The following is a 20,043-nucleotide window of genomic DNA, read 5'->3' on the forward strand; positions in this document are numbered from 1 at the left end:
AGCACCCCATTGTGACTGGCCCAGATGCTCCGTGCATCCTTGGCATAGACTACCTCAGGAGAGGGTATTTCAAGGACCCAAAAGGGTACCGGTGGGCTTTTGGTATAGCTGCCTTGGAGATGGAGGAAATTAAACAGCTGTCCGCCTTGCCTGGTCTTTCGGAGGACCCCTCTGTTGTGGGGTTGCTGAAGGTCGAAGACCAACAAGTGCCAATTGCTACCACCACAGTGCACCGGCGGCAATATCGCACCAACCGAGACTCCCTGATTCCCATCCATAAGCTGATTCGTCGACTGGAGAGCCAAGGAGTGATCAGCAAGACCCGCTCACCCTTTAACAGTCCCATATGGCCAGTGCGGAAGTCTAATAGAGAGTGGAGACTAACAGTAGACTATCGTGGCCTAAATGAAGTCACACCACCGCTGAGTGCTGCTGTGCCAGACATGCTAGAACTTCAATACGAACTGGAGTCAAAGGCAGCCAACTGGTATGCCACAGTTGATATTGCTAATGCGTTTTTCTCAATCCCTTTGGCAGCGGAGTGCAGGCCACAGTTTGCTTTCACTTGGAGGGGTGTTCAGTACACCTGGAACCGACTGCCCCAGGGGTGGAAACACAGCCCTACCATTTGCCATGGACTAATCCAGACTGCACTAGAACAGGGTGGAGCTCCAGAACACCTGCAATACATTGATGATATCATCGTGTGGGGCAACACAGCAGGAGAAGTTTTTGAAAAAGGGAAGGAAATAGTCCAAATCCTGCTGAAGGCCGGTTTTGCCATAAAACAAAGTAAGGTCAAGGGACCTGCACAGGAGATCCAATTTTTAGGAATAAAATGGCAAGATGGGCGTCGTCAGATCCCAATGGATGTGATCAACAAAATAACAGCCATGTCTCCACCAACTAGCAAAAAGGAAACACAAGCTTTCTTAGGCGTCGTGGGTTTTTGGAGAATGCACATTCCAAATTACAGTCTGATTGTAAACCCTCTCTATCAAGTGACCCGAAAGAAGAACGATTTCAAATGGGGCCCTGAGCAACGACAAGCTTTTGAACAAATTAAACGGGAGATAGTTCATGCAGTAGCCCTGGGGCCAGTCCGGGCAGGGCAAGAGGTAAAAAATGTGCTCTATACCGCAGCCGGGGAGAATGGCCCTACCTGGAGCCTCTGGCAGAAAGCACCAGGGGAGACTCGAGGTCGACCCCTAGGGTTTTGGAGTCGGGGATACAGAGGATCCGAGGCCCGCTATACTCCAACTGAAAAAGAGATATTAGCAGCATATGAAGGGGTTCGAGCTGCTTCAGAAGTGATCGGCACTGAAGCACAGCTCCTCCTGGCACCCCGACTGCCGGTGCTAGGCTGGATGTTCAGAGGGAGGGTCCCCTGTACACATCATGCAACTGATGCTACGTGGAGTAAGTGGGTCGCACTGATCACACAACAGGCTCGAATAGGAAACCCCAGTCGCCCAGGAATCCTGGAAGTGATCATGGATTGGCCAGAGGGCAAAGATTTTGGAATATTGCCAGAGGAGGAGGTAACGCGTGCTGAAGAGGCCCCAATGTATAATGAACTACCAGAAAATGAGAAGCAATATGCCCTGTTCACTGATGGGTCCTGTCGTCTTGTGGGAAAACATCGGAGGTGGAAAGCTGCTGTATGGAGTCCTATGTGACAAGTTGTAGAAACTGCTGAAGGAGAAGGTGAATTGAGCCAATTTGCAGAAGTAAAGGCCATCCAGCTGGCTTTAGACATTGCTGACCGAGAAAAGTGGCCAGTGCTCTATATCTATACTGACTCATGGATGGTGGCAAATGCCCTGTGGGGGTGGTTGCAGCAATGGAAGCAGAACAACTGGCAGCGCAGAGGCAAACCCATCTGGGCTGCCGCATTGTGGCAAGATATTGCTGCCCGGGTGGAGAACCTGGTTGTAAAAGTCCATCACGTAGATGCTCACGTACCCAAGAGTCGGGCCACTGAAGAACATCAAAATAACCAGCAGGTGGATCAGGCTGCTAAGATTGAAGTGGCTCAGGTGGATCTGGACTGGCAACATAAGGGTGAATTATTTCTAGCTCGGTGGGCCCATGACACCTCAGGCCACCAAGGAAGAGATGCAACATATAGGTGGGCTCGTGATCGAGGGGTGGACTTGACCATGGACACTATAGCCCAGGTTATCCATGAATGCGAAACATGCGCTGCAATCAAACAAGCCAAGCGGTTAAAGCCTTTTTGGTATGGAGGACGATGGTTGAAATATAAATATGGGGAGGCCTGGCAGATCGATTATATCACACTCCCACAAACCCGCCAAGGCAAGCGCCATGTGCTTACAATGGTGGAGGCAACCACCGGATGGCTGGAAACATATCCCGTGCCCCATGCCACTGCCCGGAACACTATCCTGGGCCTTGAAAAGCAAGTCCTATGGCGACATGGCACCCCAGAAAGAATTGAGTCAGACAATGGGACTCATTTCCGAAACAACCTCATAGACACCTGGGCCAAAGAGCACGGCATTGAGTGGGTGTATCACATCCCCTATCATGCACCAGCCTCTGGGAAAATTGAACGATACAATGGACTGTTAAAGACTACACTGAGAGCAATGGGTGGCGGGACGTTCAAACATTGGGATATGCATTTAGCAAAGGCCACCTGGTTAGTCAACACTCGGGGATCTGCCAATCGAGCAGGCCCTGCCCAGTCAGAACTTTTACGTACTGTAGATGGGAATAAAGTTCCTGTAGTGCACATAAAAAATATGCTGGGGAAGACAGTCTGGGTTATTCCTGCCTCAGGCAGAGGCAGACCCATCCATGGGATTGCTTTTGCTCAAGGACCTGGGTGCACTTGGTGGATAATGCGGGAGGATGGGGAAGTCCGATGTGTACCTCAAGGGGATTTGATTTTGGGTGAGAATAGCCAATGATCTGAATTATGTGATGTTAACTACTAATTATAGTTATAATAGTTATACTAATAATACACAGATATACTAATAATACTAATAATATTATATGCCATACTAATGTTATTACAATAAGAATCACCCAGACTAATGGAGAATAACTTCAGTGAAACCAAGCAAAGCACAGTGATGATGGTACCAGAACTGACTTCAACATGGAACAATCCAACACCACATACCATCTCCATTTTTCCTGCCCTGAAAGATTATTATGACAGATGGAGCCCGAAGTCATGGACTAAATGAACTCACCGAACATTTTAGAGGGATGGCCCACAGACGAAGGGAATGATATCTCTGTGTGTGTGTGTGTGTGTGTATATATATATATATAAAGGGGTGGTGATTAATGAAAATGTACTGGAAAATATGAGACTTGAGCATGATGCAGATGGTATAGAATAAGGGGTGGATATTGTCCTGGTTTCGGCAGGGATAGAGTTAATTTCTTTTCTAGTAGCTGGTACAGTGTTTTGGATTTAGGATGAGAACAAAGTTGATAACGCACCGATGTTTTAGTTGTTGCTAGGTAATGCTTACACTAGCCAAGGACTTTTCAGCTTCCCATGTTCTACCGACTGAGAAGGCTGAAGGTGCACAAGAAGCTGGGAGGGGGCACAGCCAAACTGGCCAAAGGGACATTCCATACCATGTGACGTCATGCTCAGTACATAAACTGGGGAAAGCTGGCCGGGGGGGCCGCTGCTCGGGGACTGGCTGGGCATCGGTCGGCAGGTGGTGAGCAATTGTACTGTGCATCACTTGCTTTGTGTATTATTATTATTATTATTATTATTATTATTATTATATTATTATTATTATCATTTTATTTCAATTATTAAACTGTTTTTATCTCAACCCACGAGTTTTTCTCACTTGTGCTCTTCCAATTCTCTCCCCCATCCCACCGGGTGGGGGGGAGTGAGCGAGCGGCTGCGTGGTGCTTAGTTGCCGACTGAAGTTAAACCACGACACACAGTATGTTTGCAGGTTTCTTTATTAAATGTTAATGACTCTGTTGGTTTAGTGAAACTAGCTTAGTATTATCTGTGTTGCTTTCTGCTTGGCCTGAGACAACTGTGAACCTGAAGCCCTTTGAGGCATTAATAAATTAATTGCCTGCTTTGCAGTAGCTCTAGTGGTGCTTATATGCCTTGCCTTCCTCATTCTCATTCTTTCTCAGCAAGAACATGATTTTGAAGCTGTACTGGTGCAGGCTTTCACAATGTTTACACCAAGCTACCCTTGCTAATGCATCAGAAATAACAAGGTCAGCATCTGTGCAGGAAATGAAATAAAATATACCATCTCCCCCAAATTCAGCACTGTCGTACTGGTTCTTCAGAGCTCTATAGCAGCTTGTGGTACATCTGGCTTTTAATGCTGCCTTATGCTCAATAATTTGGAAAGGAAGCTAGCACATTCCTGTATTAGAGTAGGTCTGAAAGTTGGTTTTTTTGTGTAGGTTTTTTTTTTAAATTACATAGTTTCACTCCACTTTTTCATACTTTACTTGTCAGAAAGGCTTCTAGTCAGTGACTGCTTTTCACTCGCAGTTCTGAATCTAGCAAATCTTAACACTGTTCTCTCTTCTAGCTTGTCTCAAAATATTCTGCCAGAAAGTAGGAATTACCTTTTTCAAATTAATCCTGTAATCTTCTTGCTGCAGACAGAAAGTGCCTGGGCTGAAGAATATTTAGAAAAGAAGAGAAGCTCACACAAACGTTCAGCATCATGGGGCAGCAATGATCAACTCAAGGAGGTCAGAAATACTATTATTTGAGATACCTTTGGATTAAATTTTTTACTGGTATGCACTGTTACTGTGAGTTTTCAGGCAGGCATGAATATTGTACAGCTTTGTTTTATTATACAGATCGTGGGCTTGGTAAAAAATAAGAAATAGCTGTTCATTGGTATTGATTTCATGTAATAATTTCATATATTAAAAATTTTGATCTGAATGTGTGGGAAAGAAAGTGTCAAATGCAGGTGACGTTGTTCATCAAAGGAGGAAATACAGCAGCAACCAAATGACTTTCAAACTATGTATTTCAAGTTCTTTCATTAATCCTCCAGAGGTATCTTCTGGGCTTCAGCTGAACTGATAGCTAACATGTTAGGTTTGCAAGAACTTGAGTCTAGTTTAGTGCTGGCCATAATTATGAACGTTGTGGTAGTAAAGAATTTTAACTAAGTGATGGAATAAACTGATGAAACTATGTGTGTACCTGAATATATCTGGTGCAATCTGATGTGAATTTTTCCTTTATTAGATTGCAAAATTACGTCAACAATTGCAGAGAAGCAAACACAGCAGTAGGCATCATCGTGATAAAGAAAGACAGTCTCCATTTCATGGTAACCATGCAGCCATTAACCACAGTCAGGTAAGGCTGTGCGCTTTTTGGACATATTGAGTAGCTAATACTATTTTTAACTCCTTTCAAGGTTGTGATTTGTCTTAAAGTGAACTTAGAAATACCACATACTGCTAAATACGTTGTAGCTACAGCTGAATTCTATGAAATAGATCCATTTCCTTAGACTTCCTCGAGTGTATGGGGTCCCAGATCTTTTTGCTACTTGGCTGGGTTGGCTTTGAACTCCCACTTTCAAAGAATTTCAGATAGTTAGATCCTTCCTTAAAGCAAGACTCTTAAAGTGCATTCTGCAGACTCTACAAAAGGACGACAGATAAGTTTAATCTAAAACCACAGATTATCTTTTTCATTACGCGTTGCTGTAACAATTACGAATTTGTATGTAGAATATGGCATGGAGCAAACTGGTGGTAAAATGGTACACTCAAAATTGTAGTTTTTGCTGATCACGTTTTGTGTCTTGACAATAGCACTTGTCTAATCCTATGATGAACTGATTTAGAGAGCTTACCTGATGAAAGGCTATTCAGTGGGACTTTTATGTACTCTATTAAAAATGTTTATACTCTTGATGGCTTCATTCAGCCTTTGTAAGATTTTTTTTTTTCTTCCCTGTCATTTATCATGCCTTGAGACTTTACGTAGTAATCACTTAAAAAATTGTGATGGTTAGGCCACCACGTGTTCTGTGTGCAGTTTTAGTTTTATATCAAGACTGTTAATGAGGTCAGGTTTGCAGAGAGATAGTATTTTTAGCTCAATTGACAGCAGGTGGAAAAAAATTACAGGCTTTTAGACCCACAGATCCTTTTTCAAGTCTGTTTTGCTTGAGTAACTTAAAGAAAACCAATAGGAAAGTTTGGTCAATTTTTCCAGAGAAAAACCTTCCCCTCCTCTCCCCCTCACTATATCTCATGAATGTGTATTTATGGTATACACACAATTACAAAAAGAACGAATCCCTCACAATTGCCTTGCAAGTCAATGTAGTTGAAAGAAACTGTGGAACTGTTAGTGTTGTGAATTGAGAAAGTACTTCAGCTGTGAAGCTTCTCTGCAAATCTAACCATATTCCCAATTACTCCTGAAATGCATTTAGCATTGTTCTAGTAAATATCGTACTTTGATACCAGTTGATGGAACGACAGAAAGGAAACAGTTTTCATCCTTCTGGAAATAATTTAGGCCAGGGAGGGAAGCTGTTGTGACATCAGCATGTGTCCTGTTCTACAGGTACTTACCCATTCTGATAACGGATGAAATAAAAAATAGAAGGGAGAACCATACACACAGTCCTGAGCAGCCAGGTTCTTTCATAGATAGAAGTCAGCTGTCTGAGTGTATCTGTTATACTTCAAGACTGGAAATAAGAAAGTAGAACAGTGTTTCGAATTTGTCTTGAAATGTTCTTAACTCCTACATAGTATAAAAATCAGTAGCATCTTTTGTCTCAGACCCTAACTTATCCCTGCTGTAGTTCATTTAAATTAGGAGTCATGAATTTTCAGGACATAAATGCCTCTTGAATTCAGTTTGTTATTAGTTTGAATTCTGTGCTACTAGAAGTATCGTATTTAGGATTTTTTTTTAGAATTACATTTTTTGACATAACAATTTAGGAATTACTTCTTCAAACTCTTTAAATCTTGAAACAGAAGCTGTTTCTTCCTCCTGTTCTGTATAGCAGAAGAACAGTTTGAATTTTAAACAGGCTGTCTAGTACAAATTCCTACATTTTGATCTGCTTTACTGAAGTACGGATGCAGTGTAGCACGCTGCTAATCTTAGTGACTGCTGTAGCTCAAGTCAGAACAGTCCAAAATGATGAAAGAAGAAAGGCAAATAAATGACCCAATCCCTTTCTAGGGTTTTTTGAGAAAGTTTATGAAAATTGGAGAGACACATTTTAAAAAAAAAAAAAAAAGGGGGCAGGTCAAAATACTTGATGCAGGTATTTTATCCAAATTTGTAGAACTTGTTTGAAAATTTGTTCTGTACTTGTGGGCAATTGAGGCATTTCAACCACGAAAAAGTGTACTGAGGAACTTTTGGTGTAGGCCCTTCAGTACACTGGAGAATTACATGCACTCTAACAGGGTTGGCTTGGTATTTTACAAACCTGTAGGTTTCTGAATGCTAAGCTACTGTCACTTTAACATAGATAATCTTAGTGGTTTTTAATTTTTAAAATGAACAGTGATGCTACTACTCTGAAAAATACCCCCCCAATTATGTATATAAATTTTTTCACATCATAATTACTTTATTATTATGCTAATGAAATTTTGCTTCTTGTACGGAGGTCTTTTGCATTCTGCCAAACTTCATGTGAATAAAATATTGCACAACAGATAATTAGTTTTTGGGCTTGTGAAACAGACTATAAAATATAAACTGAGGCAAAGCAGCTTTTCCAGCATTGTGTTACAAAACAAACCATTGTTTTTCTTGGTAAACTTTGTGCCAGCTGTGTCAAGCTACTTGCGAAGGGGGAAGTTACAGAAGGTTTCAAAAAGAGTAAGTGAAGAGTTTAGATTAATGGCATTTAGAGGCTGCTTTCTAAGTCAGAGTGAAAATCTGTAACTGTAGGCATCAAGGGCAAAGTTCCTAGGCTTTTTCATTCCTTTCTAAGGAACTGCTAAACTAGAATTTCAGGCAGCCGCTCAGTTCCTTCAGGATTTGTGGGATGCACTGTGTGGAAACACTTGCAGTTAGCGATTAGAACATTTAGAAATTTTTCTACATTCCCAACTTGAAGGAAACTTGCAGTTGTTGTATGACCCTCTACAGTCAAAGATTTCTGAGCTCAAGGAATTGGATTCCTGACGAGGCCGACAAAATGTGTTAGGAAATTGCCTCGGTAGTCCCTTCACAGAGACCAGGTAAACTCCAAGTGAGGAACTTGATCAAGCCCTTGCTGCTGCTGACTACATTTTTTTCCAGAGCAATTGAATGTTTTTTGTTTGTTTGTTTTCATGATGCCAGAAATGTTCCATTCTGCCTCTCTTTACAGGAAGAGGGGTTTGCAGAAAGGCCATAGCCTCTTCAGGTGATCTCAGGATGCTTCTGAGAATGTTGGATTTTGAATTAATTACTAAATTTGTAAACAGGAGTCAAACCAATGGGATCTTCCTTTATTTTAAGTGTTAATTTAATAGAGAAACTAGAATTGAGGCCAGAGCTGAAGCCAGACAGAATAAATGGTTAGGTCTTTCAAAATAATCTTTTTTTCCTCAGTGCACTTGGCTGATGTTATGCTGCTACCTGACACTATGAACCATCAAGCCCCCTCCTTTCCCTTTCCTGGGAAGCATGTGTCCTTAATGTCTTACCAATCGACTGATCCTAAGCAACTGCTAATACTGAGACCGACTGCATGCAGTTTGCAGTGGGTTTTTTTTTTTTTGTGTCACTCTTACCACCTTACACAGGTAGAATATTTCATTTTTAGAGTGGAATTATCATGATGCATTCAACCTTGAGATGGTTTGATGTTAATATCGGAAAGCATCAAAAGACCTTGGATTCTATTTAAAGTTCTGTTGCTTGTTGAAAAATTGGAAGAGCTTACAGCATTTTTCTGAAATGCCTGAGAACAATTTAGATTTGTCAGCACCCATATTTCATGTCTTACAAGTTTATGCCATACCTGTAAGTTTCAGGACTCTAACTGTCCCACACCAAAACTCCCTGACTGTGTTGTTATGTGAGCACTGTAATTATTATCCTGTGTTTGGCACCTTGCTTCATTTTGTGTGTTCCCAAATATTCAGATGAGTAGTCAAAAAGTTGCTAGCCTATTCCTGTACGTCAGGGGCCAGCTCCATGCAGACCTCTGTGAAGGCAGTATTTCTAATATAAAGTTTCTTGTTTTGAGGCTAGTTGTTCCACCCCTGTAATGGTACCTCCTTCCCTTTCCGCCCTCTGGCACTCCGGGTTAACAAGTCATCCTCAGTCATGTACAGAATATTATTTCTCTTGGAAGTGAAACATGCTGTATTGAACCATAGTGAACTCTATTGGAGCAACTTGTGCTTTTCTACTTTGAGCTCTTCAAATAGTACTATGATTCTAAGAATTTCTGTGGTAGGCCATCATATTTAAAAGATGGAGAATTCCCACATTTTGCTAATGGCTGCTGAAATCTTACACAAACATACTTGCATTCTGCATTTTATTTTGTAACAGTTTGTCCTAAGAATGTGTATATTTAATAACTGGGTGCATAAACAGTCTTTATTAGTGCCTAAACTTGTGCTGATATACCTGTATTATGACTGGATATTGACCTGTGTTAGTTTACGGGATTGTTGATCCAAGGCCTTGTTTGGAATGGAATTAGCAGGGTTGCTTTCTCAGACTTTTTTTGTGCTCTTCTCCAGTGGTTTCTGTTTTCTATTTTTTATCTTCAAGCAAAACTTTTGAAAGTCTTTCCAAGTTTGGCCATTATGAGAATGTTGAGTTTTTGTTGACATAAACAGTCACAAGCATTTCCTGAACAGAAGCTTTTGTACTCCTTGTGCAAGTCTTTTTTTTTTTTTTTAAATATCTCTCCTAATGTTTTGTAAGTTTTGCTGCCTTAGAGATTTGTGATTGTAAGAGTAAGTCTGCATTATGATCTGCACTTAGAATTCTCTTGTTTACATTAATTTTTCTAAGGTAGTTTTTCTGCCAGACAAATTTTGCATAGTTTTTGAGAATTTGCATACGAAGTCGCAATGCTTTGGTGTCTGTCCATGCACAGTCTTGTTACTTAGAGGAAAAATAAAAAGAACACAAACAAATCACTTTGAAGACCAGGTGAGAATGCTACTGTCCTTCAATCAGTAGAGGAGATGTTCTCAATCACAGCACACTAGGTCATATAGTCTAGGAATTTTACACAGGAATTCTACTGTGATTTTAAGTGTCGTGCTGTTGTAGAATCATAGAATAGTTTGGGTTGGAAGGGACCTGTACAGGTCATCTAGTCCAACCCCCCTGCCATGGGCAGGGACATCTTCAACTAGATCAGCCTGCTCAGAGCCCCGTCCAACCTGACCTGGAATGTTTCCAGGGATGGGGCATCCACCACCTCTCTGGGCAACCTGTGCCAGTGTTTCACCACCCTCAGCGTAAAAAATGTCTTCCTTATATCTAGTCTAAATCTACCCCCCTTTAGTTTAAAGCCATTCCCCCTTGTCCTGTCACAACAGGCCCTGCTAAAAAGTTTGCCCCCATCTTTTTTATGAGCCCCCTTTCAGTACTGGTAGGCTGCAATAAGGTCTCCCCAAAGCCTTCTCTTCTCCAGGCTGAACAACCCCAACTCTCTCAGCCTTTCTTCATAGGAGAGGTGTTCCATCCCCCTGATCATTTCCGTGACCTTCCTCTGGACCCGCTCCAAGAGGTCCATGTCTGTCTTTATGCCGAGGGCTCCAGAGCTAGACGCAGTGCTCCAGGTGGGGTCTCCCCAGAGCAGAGTAGAGGGGCAGAATCACCTCCCTCGACCTGCTGGCCACGCTTCTTTGGATGCAGCCCAGGATACGATTGGCCTTCTGGGCTGCGAGCGCACATTGCTGGCTCATGTCCAGCTTTTCATCCACCAGTACCCCCAAATCCTTCTCGGCAGGGCTGCTCTCAATCCTTTCATCCCCCAGCCTGTATTGATACCGGGGGTTGCCCCGACCCAGGTGCAGGACCTTGTACTTGGCCTTGTTAGACCTCATGAGGTTCACACGGGCCCACTTCTCGAGCCTGTCCAGGTCCCTCTGGATGGCATCCTGTCCCTCTGGCGTGTTGACCGCACCACTCAGCTTGGTGTCATCTGCAAACTTGCTGAGGGTGCACTCGATCCCACTGTCTGGGTCACTGATGAAGATATTAAACAGTACCGGTCCCAATACGGAACCCTGCGGGACGCCACTTGTCACCAACCTCCATCTGGACATTGAGCCGTTGACCACTACCCTCTGGATGCGACCATCTAACCGATTCCTCACCCACCGGACAGTCCACCCATCAAATCCATACCTCTCCAGTTCAGAGAGAAGGATGTTGTGGGGGACCGTGTCAAAGGCCTTACAGAGGTCCAGGTAGACGACATCTGTAGCCCTTCCCGTGTCCACTGATGGAGTCACTCCATCATAGAAGGCCACGAGGTTAGTCAGGCAGGACTTGCCCTTGGTGAAGCCACGCTGGCTGTCTCGAATCACCTCCCTGTCCTCCATGTGCCTTAGCATAGCTTCCAGGAGGATCTGTTCCGTGATCTTCCCAGGCACAGAGGTGAGACTGACTGGCCTGGAGTTCCCCGGGTGGTCTTCCTTTTTTCCCTTTTTAAAAATGGGGGTTATGTTTCCCCTTTTCCAGTCCCTGGGAACTTCACCGGACTGCCACGACTTCTCAAATACGATGGATAGTGGCTTAGCAACTTCATCCGCCAGTTCCTTCAGGACCCGTGGATGGATCTCATCGGGTCCCATGGACTTGTGCACCTTCAGGTGCCTTAGGTGGTCTCGAACCTGATGTTCTCCCACAGGGGGCGGCTCTTCATTCTCCCAGTCCCCGCCTTTGCCTTCTGCGGCTTGGGCGGTGAGGCTTGAGCACTTGCCGGTGAAGACCGAGGCAAAAAAGTCATTGAGTACCTCTGCCTGTCCGTATCCTGGGTAACCAGGTCTCACGTTTCGTTCCGGAGAGGGCCCCCATTTTCCCTCGTCTTCCTTTTATCCCCGACGTACCTATAGAATCTTTTCTTGTTGCCCTTGACGTCCCTGGCCAGATTTAATTCTATCAGGGCTTTAGCTTTCCTAACCTGATCCCTGGCTGCTCGGACAATTTCTCTGTATTCCTCCCAGGCTACCTGTCCTTGCTTCCACCCTCTGTAGGCTTCCTTTTTGTGTCGGAGTTTGTCCAGGAGCTCCTTGTTCATCCACGCAGGCCTCCTGGCGTTTTTGCCTGACTTCCTCTTTGTTGGGATGCATCGCTCTTGAGCTTGGAGGAGGTGATCCTTGACTATTAGCCAGCTTTCTTGGGCCCCTCTTCCCTCCAGGGCTTTGTCCCATGGCACGCTACCAAGCACATCCCTGAAGAGGCCAAAGTCTGCTCTCCTGAAGTCCAGGGTAGTGAGCTTGCTGTGCGCCCTCCTCCTCGGTGCCCTAAGGATCTCGAACTCCACCATTTCGTGGTCACTGCGGCCCAGGCTGCCCTTGAGCTTCACATTCCCCACCAGCCCCTCCTTGTTGGTGAGAACAAGGTCCAGCACAGCACCTCTCCTCGTTGGCTCCTCTACCCCTTGGAGAAGGAAGTTATCATCAGCGCATTCCAGGAGCCTCCTGGATTGCTTACACCCTGCTGTGTTGTCCCTCCAAGAGATGTCAGGGTGGTTGCAGTCCCCCATGAGGACCAGGGCTTGTGAGCGTGAGGCTGCTCCTATCTGTCTATAGAGGGCCTCATCCGCTCGCTCTTCCTGGTCAGGTGGCCTGTAGCAGACCCCCACCATAATGTCACCTGTCCCTGCCTTCCCCTTAATTCTGACCCATAAGCTCTCGGTCAGCTCCTCATCCATCCCCAGGCAGAGCTCCGTGCACTCCAGCTGGTCATTGACATAGAGGGTGACACCCCTTCCTCATCTCCCCTGCCTGTCCTTCCTAAAGAGCCTGTATCCCTCCATCCCAACACTCCAATCATAGGAGCCATCCCACCACGTCTCCGTGATGCCAATAAGGTCGTAGCCCTGCAGGCACCTCTAACTCCTCTTGTTTATTCCCCATGCTACGTGCGTTTGCATAGGGGCATTTAAGTTGGGCCCCCGATGAAGCTGTCTTACTGGCTGGAGTTCCTTTGTGCTGCTCTTCAGGCGCTCTCCTGCTGACCTGTGTTCCTTCTCCAGGCTCTGGGCATCTGTTGCTGGCCCTGGCATCAAACTGGTAGGAGTGGGATGGACTGAGGTTCCCCTCCCCCGGCATCTCTAGTTTAAAGCCCTCTTCACCAGCTTGGCATCTAGTTCTTTGAGTTGAACTAGATGTTTGCAGGAAGCATTCCGTTATCTGTAGTAGTGCCCTGCCTAGTCACCAAGAGTCTGTGTTGAAGTTTAGGACAGAATCTTCTAATGTTCTGGTAGCATGATTTTTTAACAGGGGGGAGGATGCTAATGGTGAGGGTGGGAAATCTCAAGAAGTTGTGGTGTACCAAAGGGGACTTTGGAAAACTTCAGTAACGCGTTTTCTGAGAATGGAGTTTTCATGCATACTTTGAAACACTGGATTTTTAAAACGTTAATTTTCATTCTGAAGCAACTATGTGTTACCATTTGGGTTTGGGATTTTATTTTTTCAGTGGAAGTTTTCCTAAATTGTTTTGTCAACCCTTTGTTCTGGCTTAATATAGTTACTACATTTCTAGCATAGTAGAATCTTGCATTTGTGGAATAATTTTCCTTCTGCATGTGTCATGTTACTGTAGGTGACAGCAGACTTCCATTAAAATACAATTTTAATGAAATTACAAGTGGAAAATCCAACAGTGAAGGAAGTGAAATTGTGGTACAGCTCGCTTCAGAATGAGTGTGAATATATTTTAAAGGCTTCAAAATTACTTACATGTAAATGTTTACTGTTAAATTTTCACTTGTAAAACAACGTTGAGCTGGAGGCAGACCATATCAAGGGAAGTTTTGAGACTAGACTGTTGAAAGCTTTTTCTGCTAGAAATTAGATTTGAAACAAAATTCAGGATGTCTGTGTCTTCATTTAAGGCATCCATTTTAACACAATCACTATAGTTTCATGTAAATCCTTGATACTGAGGTGTAGATGTGTTCTGTTTAAAGGTTTGCTTTTGAGTAGAAATAGTAACTGTGTTTTGTAAGTAAATCTACATTGTTTTCTCACTGGTTTCTCTCTGGTTCTTCAGGCTCCCATCCCAAAAAGTGCTCTTGTTCCTGTGATACCTATTACCAAATCAACGGGATCACGATTCCGAAACAGTGTAGAAGGACTGAATCAGGAGATTGAGATAATAATTAAGGAGACGGGAGACAAAGAGGAACAGCTTGTTGTATGTATCTGCCACCATGATTGCTTTCTATAACGATTTTGGTTTTGCTTTGAGGTTTTTAAGTCATAACCTTTATTTTGCACAGTTTTTGAATTAAATTTGTCTGGAATTAATTTTGCTTTCCTTAATAAAGGTAACTGAAAAGTCTCTTTGGAAAGCAAAAAGAAGGAAAGAGTTAAAGCTTAAATCCAAACATTTTCCTCTGTGATTACTGTGATGTAATTAGTTTTTCAATAAAATAAGAAATCTCAGTAAAACAGGGGAAAAGACAAAAGGTCTGTTTTGAGAGTTTTTGTAGTAACTTTTTCTTCTCTTTGCCCATGCTGAATTGTCCCCATCCCAGTTGAAGCATAACTTGCCCATTTTTAGCTTTCATTTTATTTTTAGGTATTTTTAGAGTTAAATTTAGTAATAAAGTATCAGAAATACAGGCCACAAAGATGATTAAGGGACTGGAACATCTTTCATATGAGGAGAGGCTGAGAGAGCTGGGACTGTTCAGCCTTGCAAAGAGAAATCTCAGGGGGATCTTATCAATGTGTATAAATATCTGATGTGCAGGAATGAAGAGGAGGGAGCCAGACTCTTTTCAATAGTGCCCGATGACAGGGCAAGAGGCAGTGGGCGTAAATTAAAAAACATTAAATTCAATCTGAATGCAAGAAAAACACCTTTCTGTCTGTCTTTCAAATGTGTGAGGGCGTTCAAAACTGGAGCAAGTTGCCTAGAGAGGTTGTAGAATCACAGTCTGTGGAGATATTCAAAACTCGACTGGACACAGTCCTGGACAGACTGCTCTAGCTGACTCTGCTTGAGCAGGGATGTTGGACTAGATGATCTCAAGAGGTCCCTTCCAACTGCAGCAATTCTTTGATTCTGTGAAATCTTGAAAACAGTTGTCCGTAGTTTCCGAACCTGACTTACTTTATTTTCTGTTGGAGTCTTGTGTAATGAATAAGATTTTCTACTTCAAACAGTTTTATGAAACCCAAAAAACCCCTCGACATTACCGGATTTAAAGAAATTGCTAACCAGACAAGAGCAGCCATCTGATATCTTTTTATTTTTAACAGCCTCAAGATATTCCAGATGGGCACCGTGCACCACCTCCGTTGGTTCAGCGTAGTAGTAGTACTCGCAGCATTGATACCCAAACGCCTGGTGGAGCAGACAGGGGTAGTAACAACAGCAGCCGCTCCCAGTCAGTATCTCCAACCTCATTTCTTACCATCTCTAACGAAGGTAGTGAAGAAAGTCCATGTTCTACAGATGATCTTCTTGCTGATTCCAGAGATAAAGGTACTGTGTAACTTTAAAAGTTCAACAATGCTAAACTTTAACTTATTGCTATGTGCATGAACATGTAGTAAAAAAGGGGGTTTGTTTCCCATATCCATGGAGAAATGGTAGAACGCTTTTTCTTTGTAAGTGATCTGTTTTTTCCAAATTGCTCCAAATACTGTGTGTATGCACACATATCTAGTGCTCTGTAATTGAAGCTGGATAGATGTGACTGAGGAATATGCTTCCCAAACAAGTTTTTGTTTTTAAATAATAGATTCTTCAAGTACTTTAAGCAAGCTGAAGAAGCAAGAGTGTACAGCGACAGGTGGAACAGCAGAGTAGGCTAGTCCTGTTGCTTGTGTCAGGTATTTTTTATGGTCTCGTACAAAATGGGCAATCTTCCAGCATTTCATACATGCACCCGTAAAAGTTTAAGTGTTTGGGGTTTTTTAATTATTCTTTTTTACCAGAAATCTTCTTAGATATACTAGGAAAATTTTATAATTCAGCATAAACCTGTTCTGGTTTCTAATGAATATGGCCTCTGCTCATTTCTTTTGGCTAGATGATGATGGCACAGGACCATAGATTCAGGTTTGCAGTTACAAACTGAAAGTGTCCATGAATGAACAGAGATTGCAGAAGAGCCTGAAAATGACATAAGGAGAAATAGGAAGGAGGAAAGGGATTGAGATAAGAAAGCTTATTTGCAAATGAAGACTTGGAGGAGAATGAAAATGTTTCTTAATTTTATAACATTGGTAATGAAGTGGGTTTCAATTTGGGGGCATTTAAAGATGGTTATTGGTGTGGGGTTTTTTTTATAGTTTGATGCATTTAAGTAATGAGATACTCTGTTCCTGCAGAGAATGGGAATAATTCTCCCTTGCCAAAATATGCTACCTCACCAAAACCCAACAACAGCTACATGTTCAAGCGTGAACCTCCAGAGGGCTGTGAAAAGGTGAAAGTCTTTGAGGAAAGCTTGTAAGTTGATCTTTACTACATAAGAAATAACATTCAACATTGAGAGTTACCCTTTGGTTTATTGATTATGTGTCAGATCAAAATTATTAGTCCAGTTACTAAAACCATGCTAATGGCCTGATCTCTGTTGTTTTATGTGACTATATACTGGTATGTATGTATTTTATTGCTGGAATTTTGTGTTAAAATCAAAATCTTGAGAGACTTTTTTTTTTTTTAAAACCAGCATAACTTGAGAGCACTGTCTCTTACCTGGCAGATAGTGCGGGAGGAACTCAAATAATAAGGTACAGAGAGATGTAATAAACTGTAATGCAGGTGCATCAGCTAATATATGTCACAGCTTGACAGGCACATCCAGTAATCTAGACTCTGAAGACCATATTCTTTTCAGCTACATCTATGTAGTTGTGAAACTTAGTGACAGAGGGGTGAATTTGACCCTGTGTATTTGATGCTTTGGTTATTCTGAAAAAGCCAACTTTGTCATTTGGCAATATTCTGGGGGTTTTATGTTTTGTTATTTTTTTCAGTGGAGTTTTTATACCCTTATGTCACTTGGATGCAAGAATCTTAACCTATAGTTAAAAAATGCATTTTGTCACACAAGGAGTGTAATTTGGTTATAATTCTCTTACGCCTATATTACCTCAACGATGCCATCTAGTATAAGTAGTAATTAAAAAAAATCATAGCTGCCTTTGTGTATTTTCCATCTCTGATCTCTGCAAATGGATTTGGAGAGGTCTCTGTGGCCTCTTCATGGCAATGTGGAAAGGGTTACAGTAACTTAAGTTACCTGTCTCTATTTTAGAGTGTGTAAGCTATGTTGCCAACAGATTAGATAGTCTCTACTTGCTCCAAGAACATACTCTATTGTGATTTGACTTGCATTTGCATTTCATTTTGGATGTCCTTGCTGCATAGCTGTGGGACTGTTCTGCTGTAGAGTGAAACAGGCTTCTACAGAAGTTTTTACCTAGCTACGGCAGTTCTTAGATTTTTGCATGAGACTGCAGTGTCTTTCTCACATCTGATACTTGCATTCCATTTGTACATGGAATACAAGTGTAACTATTTAAAGCTCAACCTTTGTTTAACATTATTTCTGTTTTAACTTTACAGCATTTTCATTTGGGGAAAAAAATTATAAATGGGGCTGAATTTTCTGGACACTTGAAGAATCGGCTAATATGGAAATGTATCCTATTTCATGAACAGAATTGCTTTTCAGAGTACTGAAAGATTGGCTTGCTTGGCCTAGTAGAACGAAGACAGAAGTGCATATGGCTGTCTTGCAAACACATGGAGAGAGGGGGAGGTTATAGGCTAAAGGGCAATACTGGCAACAATTAAAAATGAGTATAAATTTCTAACGGTTATCTTCCAGCAGGGAAGAGAGGCTTTGGAATAGATTCCCATAGTATTGTCTTAAAGTAGAGTTAGACTAGCTTAGTAGATTTACATTGCAGGGTTAGAGATAGACACAGGAGGCATTTCTGTGCTATCCACAATTTCCCTTCCAGCTCTGTCTTTCATAAAGCATGTCTCTGAGTTGGTTGAATTATATGCTGAGATTGCAAAACTGCAAGTCAGGATCTAAATGTGTGTTCCACGCTTCCTTCCCAGGTTATAGGTACTTGATCATGAATGCCACTTCAGGGATACTACATTTTACTCTCTGCATTGCTCATCTTTTACAGAGATTCAGGCCACACTCAGGTGAACATGCAAAGGAGGCAAAAGTCTAGAAAAGGGGATCGCCCTATGATCATGAACAGCTCTAAGATATGCAATGTTAGGAACATTGCTACGCCGGCTTTCTTTCACAAGGCTTGCTGTATAAAGAGTGTCTGTATGGGGCAGAACTTGTTGGGTTGTGAAAGTTTCTGGAGAACGTGTTGGAGGATACTTTCTCATATATTGGATATGCCAGTTCATGGACAGGGTTTGTGACCTGCAACATGAAGTTAGTGTCGTCTTTGGGTTTGGAGACAGCCTGCCCTAAGAACATGCTGTTTATCTCGTAGTATATGTAAAGAAGCAGTTTAAACCATCTTGCTATTTGCCATGTGGTAGGAGTGTCATTAAGGAATTATTGAGTAGCTGAAATACTTCAAGTTTAAACCTCAACCTGTCTCTGGTGATGTGTTCAGCGGTACATACCTGCCATTGACAGCATTTGATTGTTCAATGTCATTTTAAAACTATTGTGTTAAAATTGTGTGTATTTTACTTCTAGGCCAAAGCCGTTGCATGAAATTCCAGCCTTCTACTGCCCTGACAAGAACAAAGTGAATTTCATTCCTAAAAGTGGCTCTGCTTTCTGTCTTGTCAGCATCCTCAAGCCGCTTCTTCCCACACAGGATCTCACACTTAAGGGCACTACACACAGCCTGACTGTCTCCTCTGGCATGACGCCCAGTTTGTTACAGCCCATTTCTATGGCCTCCTTGTCTACAAACACAGATCAAGACAGGATCTCTCGTGGAACGAGTACAGTAATACCACAGACCTCTCTACTCCAGCAATCGGGACATATTGAGGAAGCTGAAGGATAGATTTAGATTGTCTTGACATTTGTCTGGACAACTACTGGGGAAAAAATTGGAACCAGTTGACTGGACCTTTCTGATCACACTATTTGCATTGTTTTAACAAGTTATGGCACTGTCATAATTGAACTGTTTGTATAATTGACAGTTTGGTAGCACATTGAGAAGTTCAGGAGGATGCAGCAGCTGATACTCTGTTGCACTTTCTGCTTATGAAGACTCTGGTTCTGTTTCTCTCCTGCTTTTTTAAACACTGGTGAAAACAAAGACTGTCATAATCCTTTGCTATTTAAAGGACCAGTTGTTGTGATGCTGTGTGTCCTTTGACTTTGTTTCCCATTAAGACAAAAATCTCAAGACCAACCAGCTGATCCCATTTACCATTGTAATCTGTAGAAGGAGGGGCAATCAGATGGTTTTGCAAGATGTCTTTTGTATGAAAATGTGTATTTTGTAACAAAAATTTGCCTTTTCTGGTGCGTAGCAGATGGTGTTTAGAAGACACTTTCCTGGTGACGACCCCCCCCCCCCCCGCTTTTTTTTTTTCGTATGGAAGGTTCTTTTTTACTTGGCTGTTTTACAGCTGCTGGGACCAAAGGATTGCTGAAGTATTTCAGCAGCCTCAAATTATGTGACCTTGCTGAACAGCCTCAGCCCTAAACAAAATAAGACAAGTTAATAAGTTTGAAACTTTTAAAACACAAGAGTATCCAAAAAGCAATGTTAGTATATAGTGTACATTTATTTGATATTGGAAGTTTGTACTTCAGGTAAGTCACGTTCTTAAAACTCCTTCCTTCACAGAATTCCCACCAGTGTTGGTTT

At 42.4% G+C, this 20,043-nt stretch overlaps 1 protein-coding gene across 1 annotated transcript in view; it reads left to right on the top strand.

The window, feature by feature from the left end:
- Positions 1-19,737, top strand: part of FAM117B (family with sequence similarity 117 member B) — a 35,832-nt gene extending 16,095 nt beyond the window's left edge. Inside the window, exons 3-8 of the mRNA XM_076342383.1 lie at positions 4,648-4,740; positions 5,255-5,368; positions 14,249-14,392; positions 15,466-15,691; positions 16,543-16,663; positions 18,906-19,737. Of these exons, the coding sequence (XP_076198498.1) occupies positions 4,648-4,740; positions 5,255-5,368; positions 14,249-14,392; positions 15,466-15,691; positions 16,543-16,663; positions 18,906-19,224 (1,017 nt within the window). The 3' untranslated portion in view covers positions 19,225-19,737. The remainder of the gene's footprint in view (positions 1-4,647; positions 4,741-5,254; positions 5,369-14,248; positions 14,393-15,465; positions 15,692-16,542; positions 16,664-18,905) is intronic.
- Positions 19,738-20,043: the final 306 nt, after the last annotated feature.

This window comes from Aptenodytes patagonicus, chromosome 6 (assembly GCF_965638725.1).
Source record: "Aptenodytes patagonicus chromosome 6, bAptPat1.pri.cur, whole genome shotgun sequence".
Lineage (NCBI taxonomy): Eukaryota > Metazoa > Chordata > Aves > Sphenisciformes > Spheniscidae > Aptenodytes > Aptenodytes patagonicus.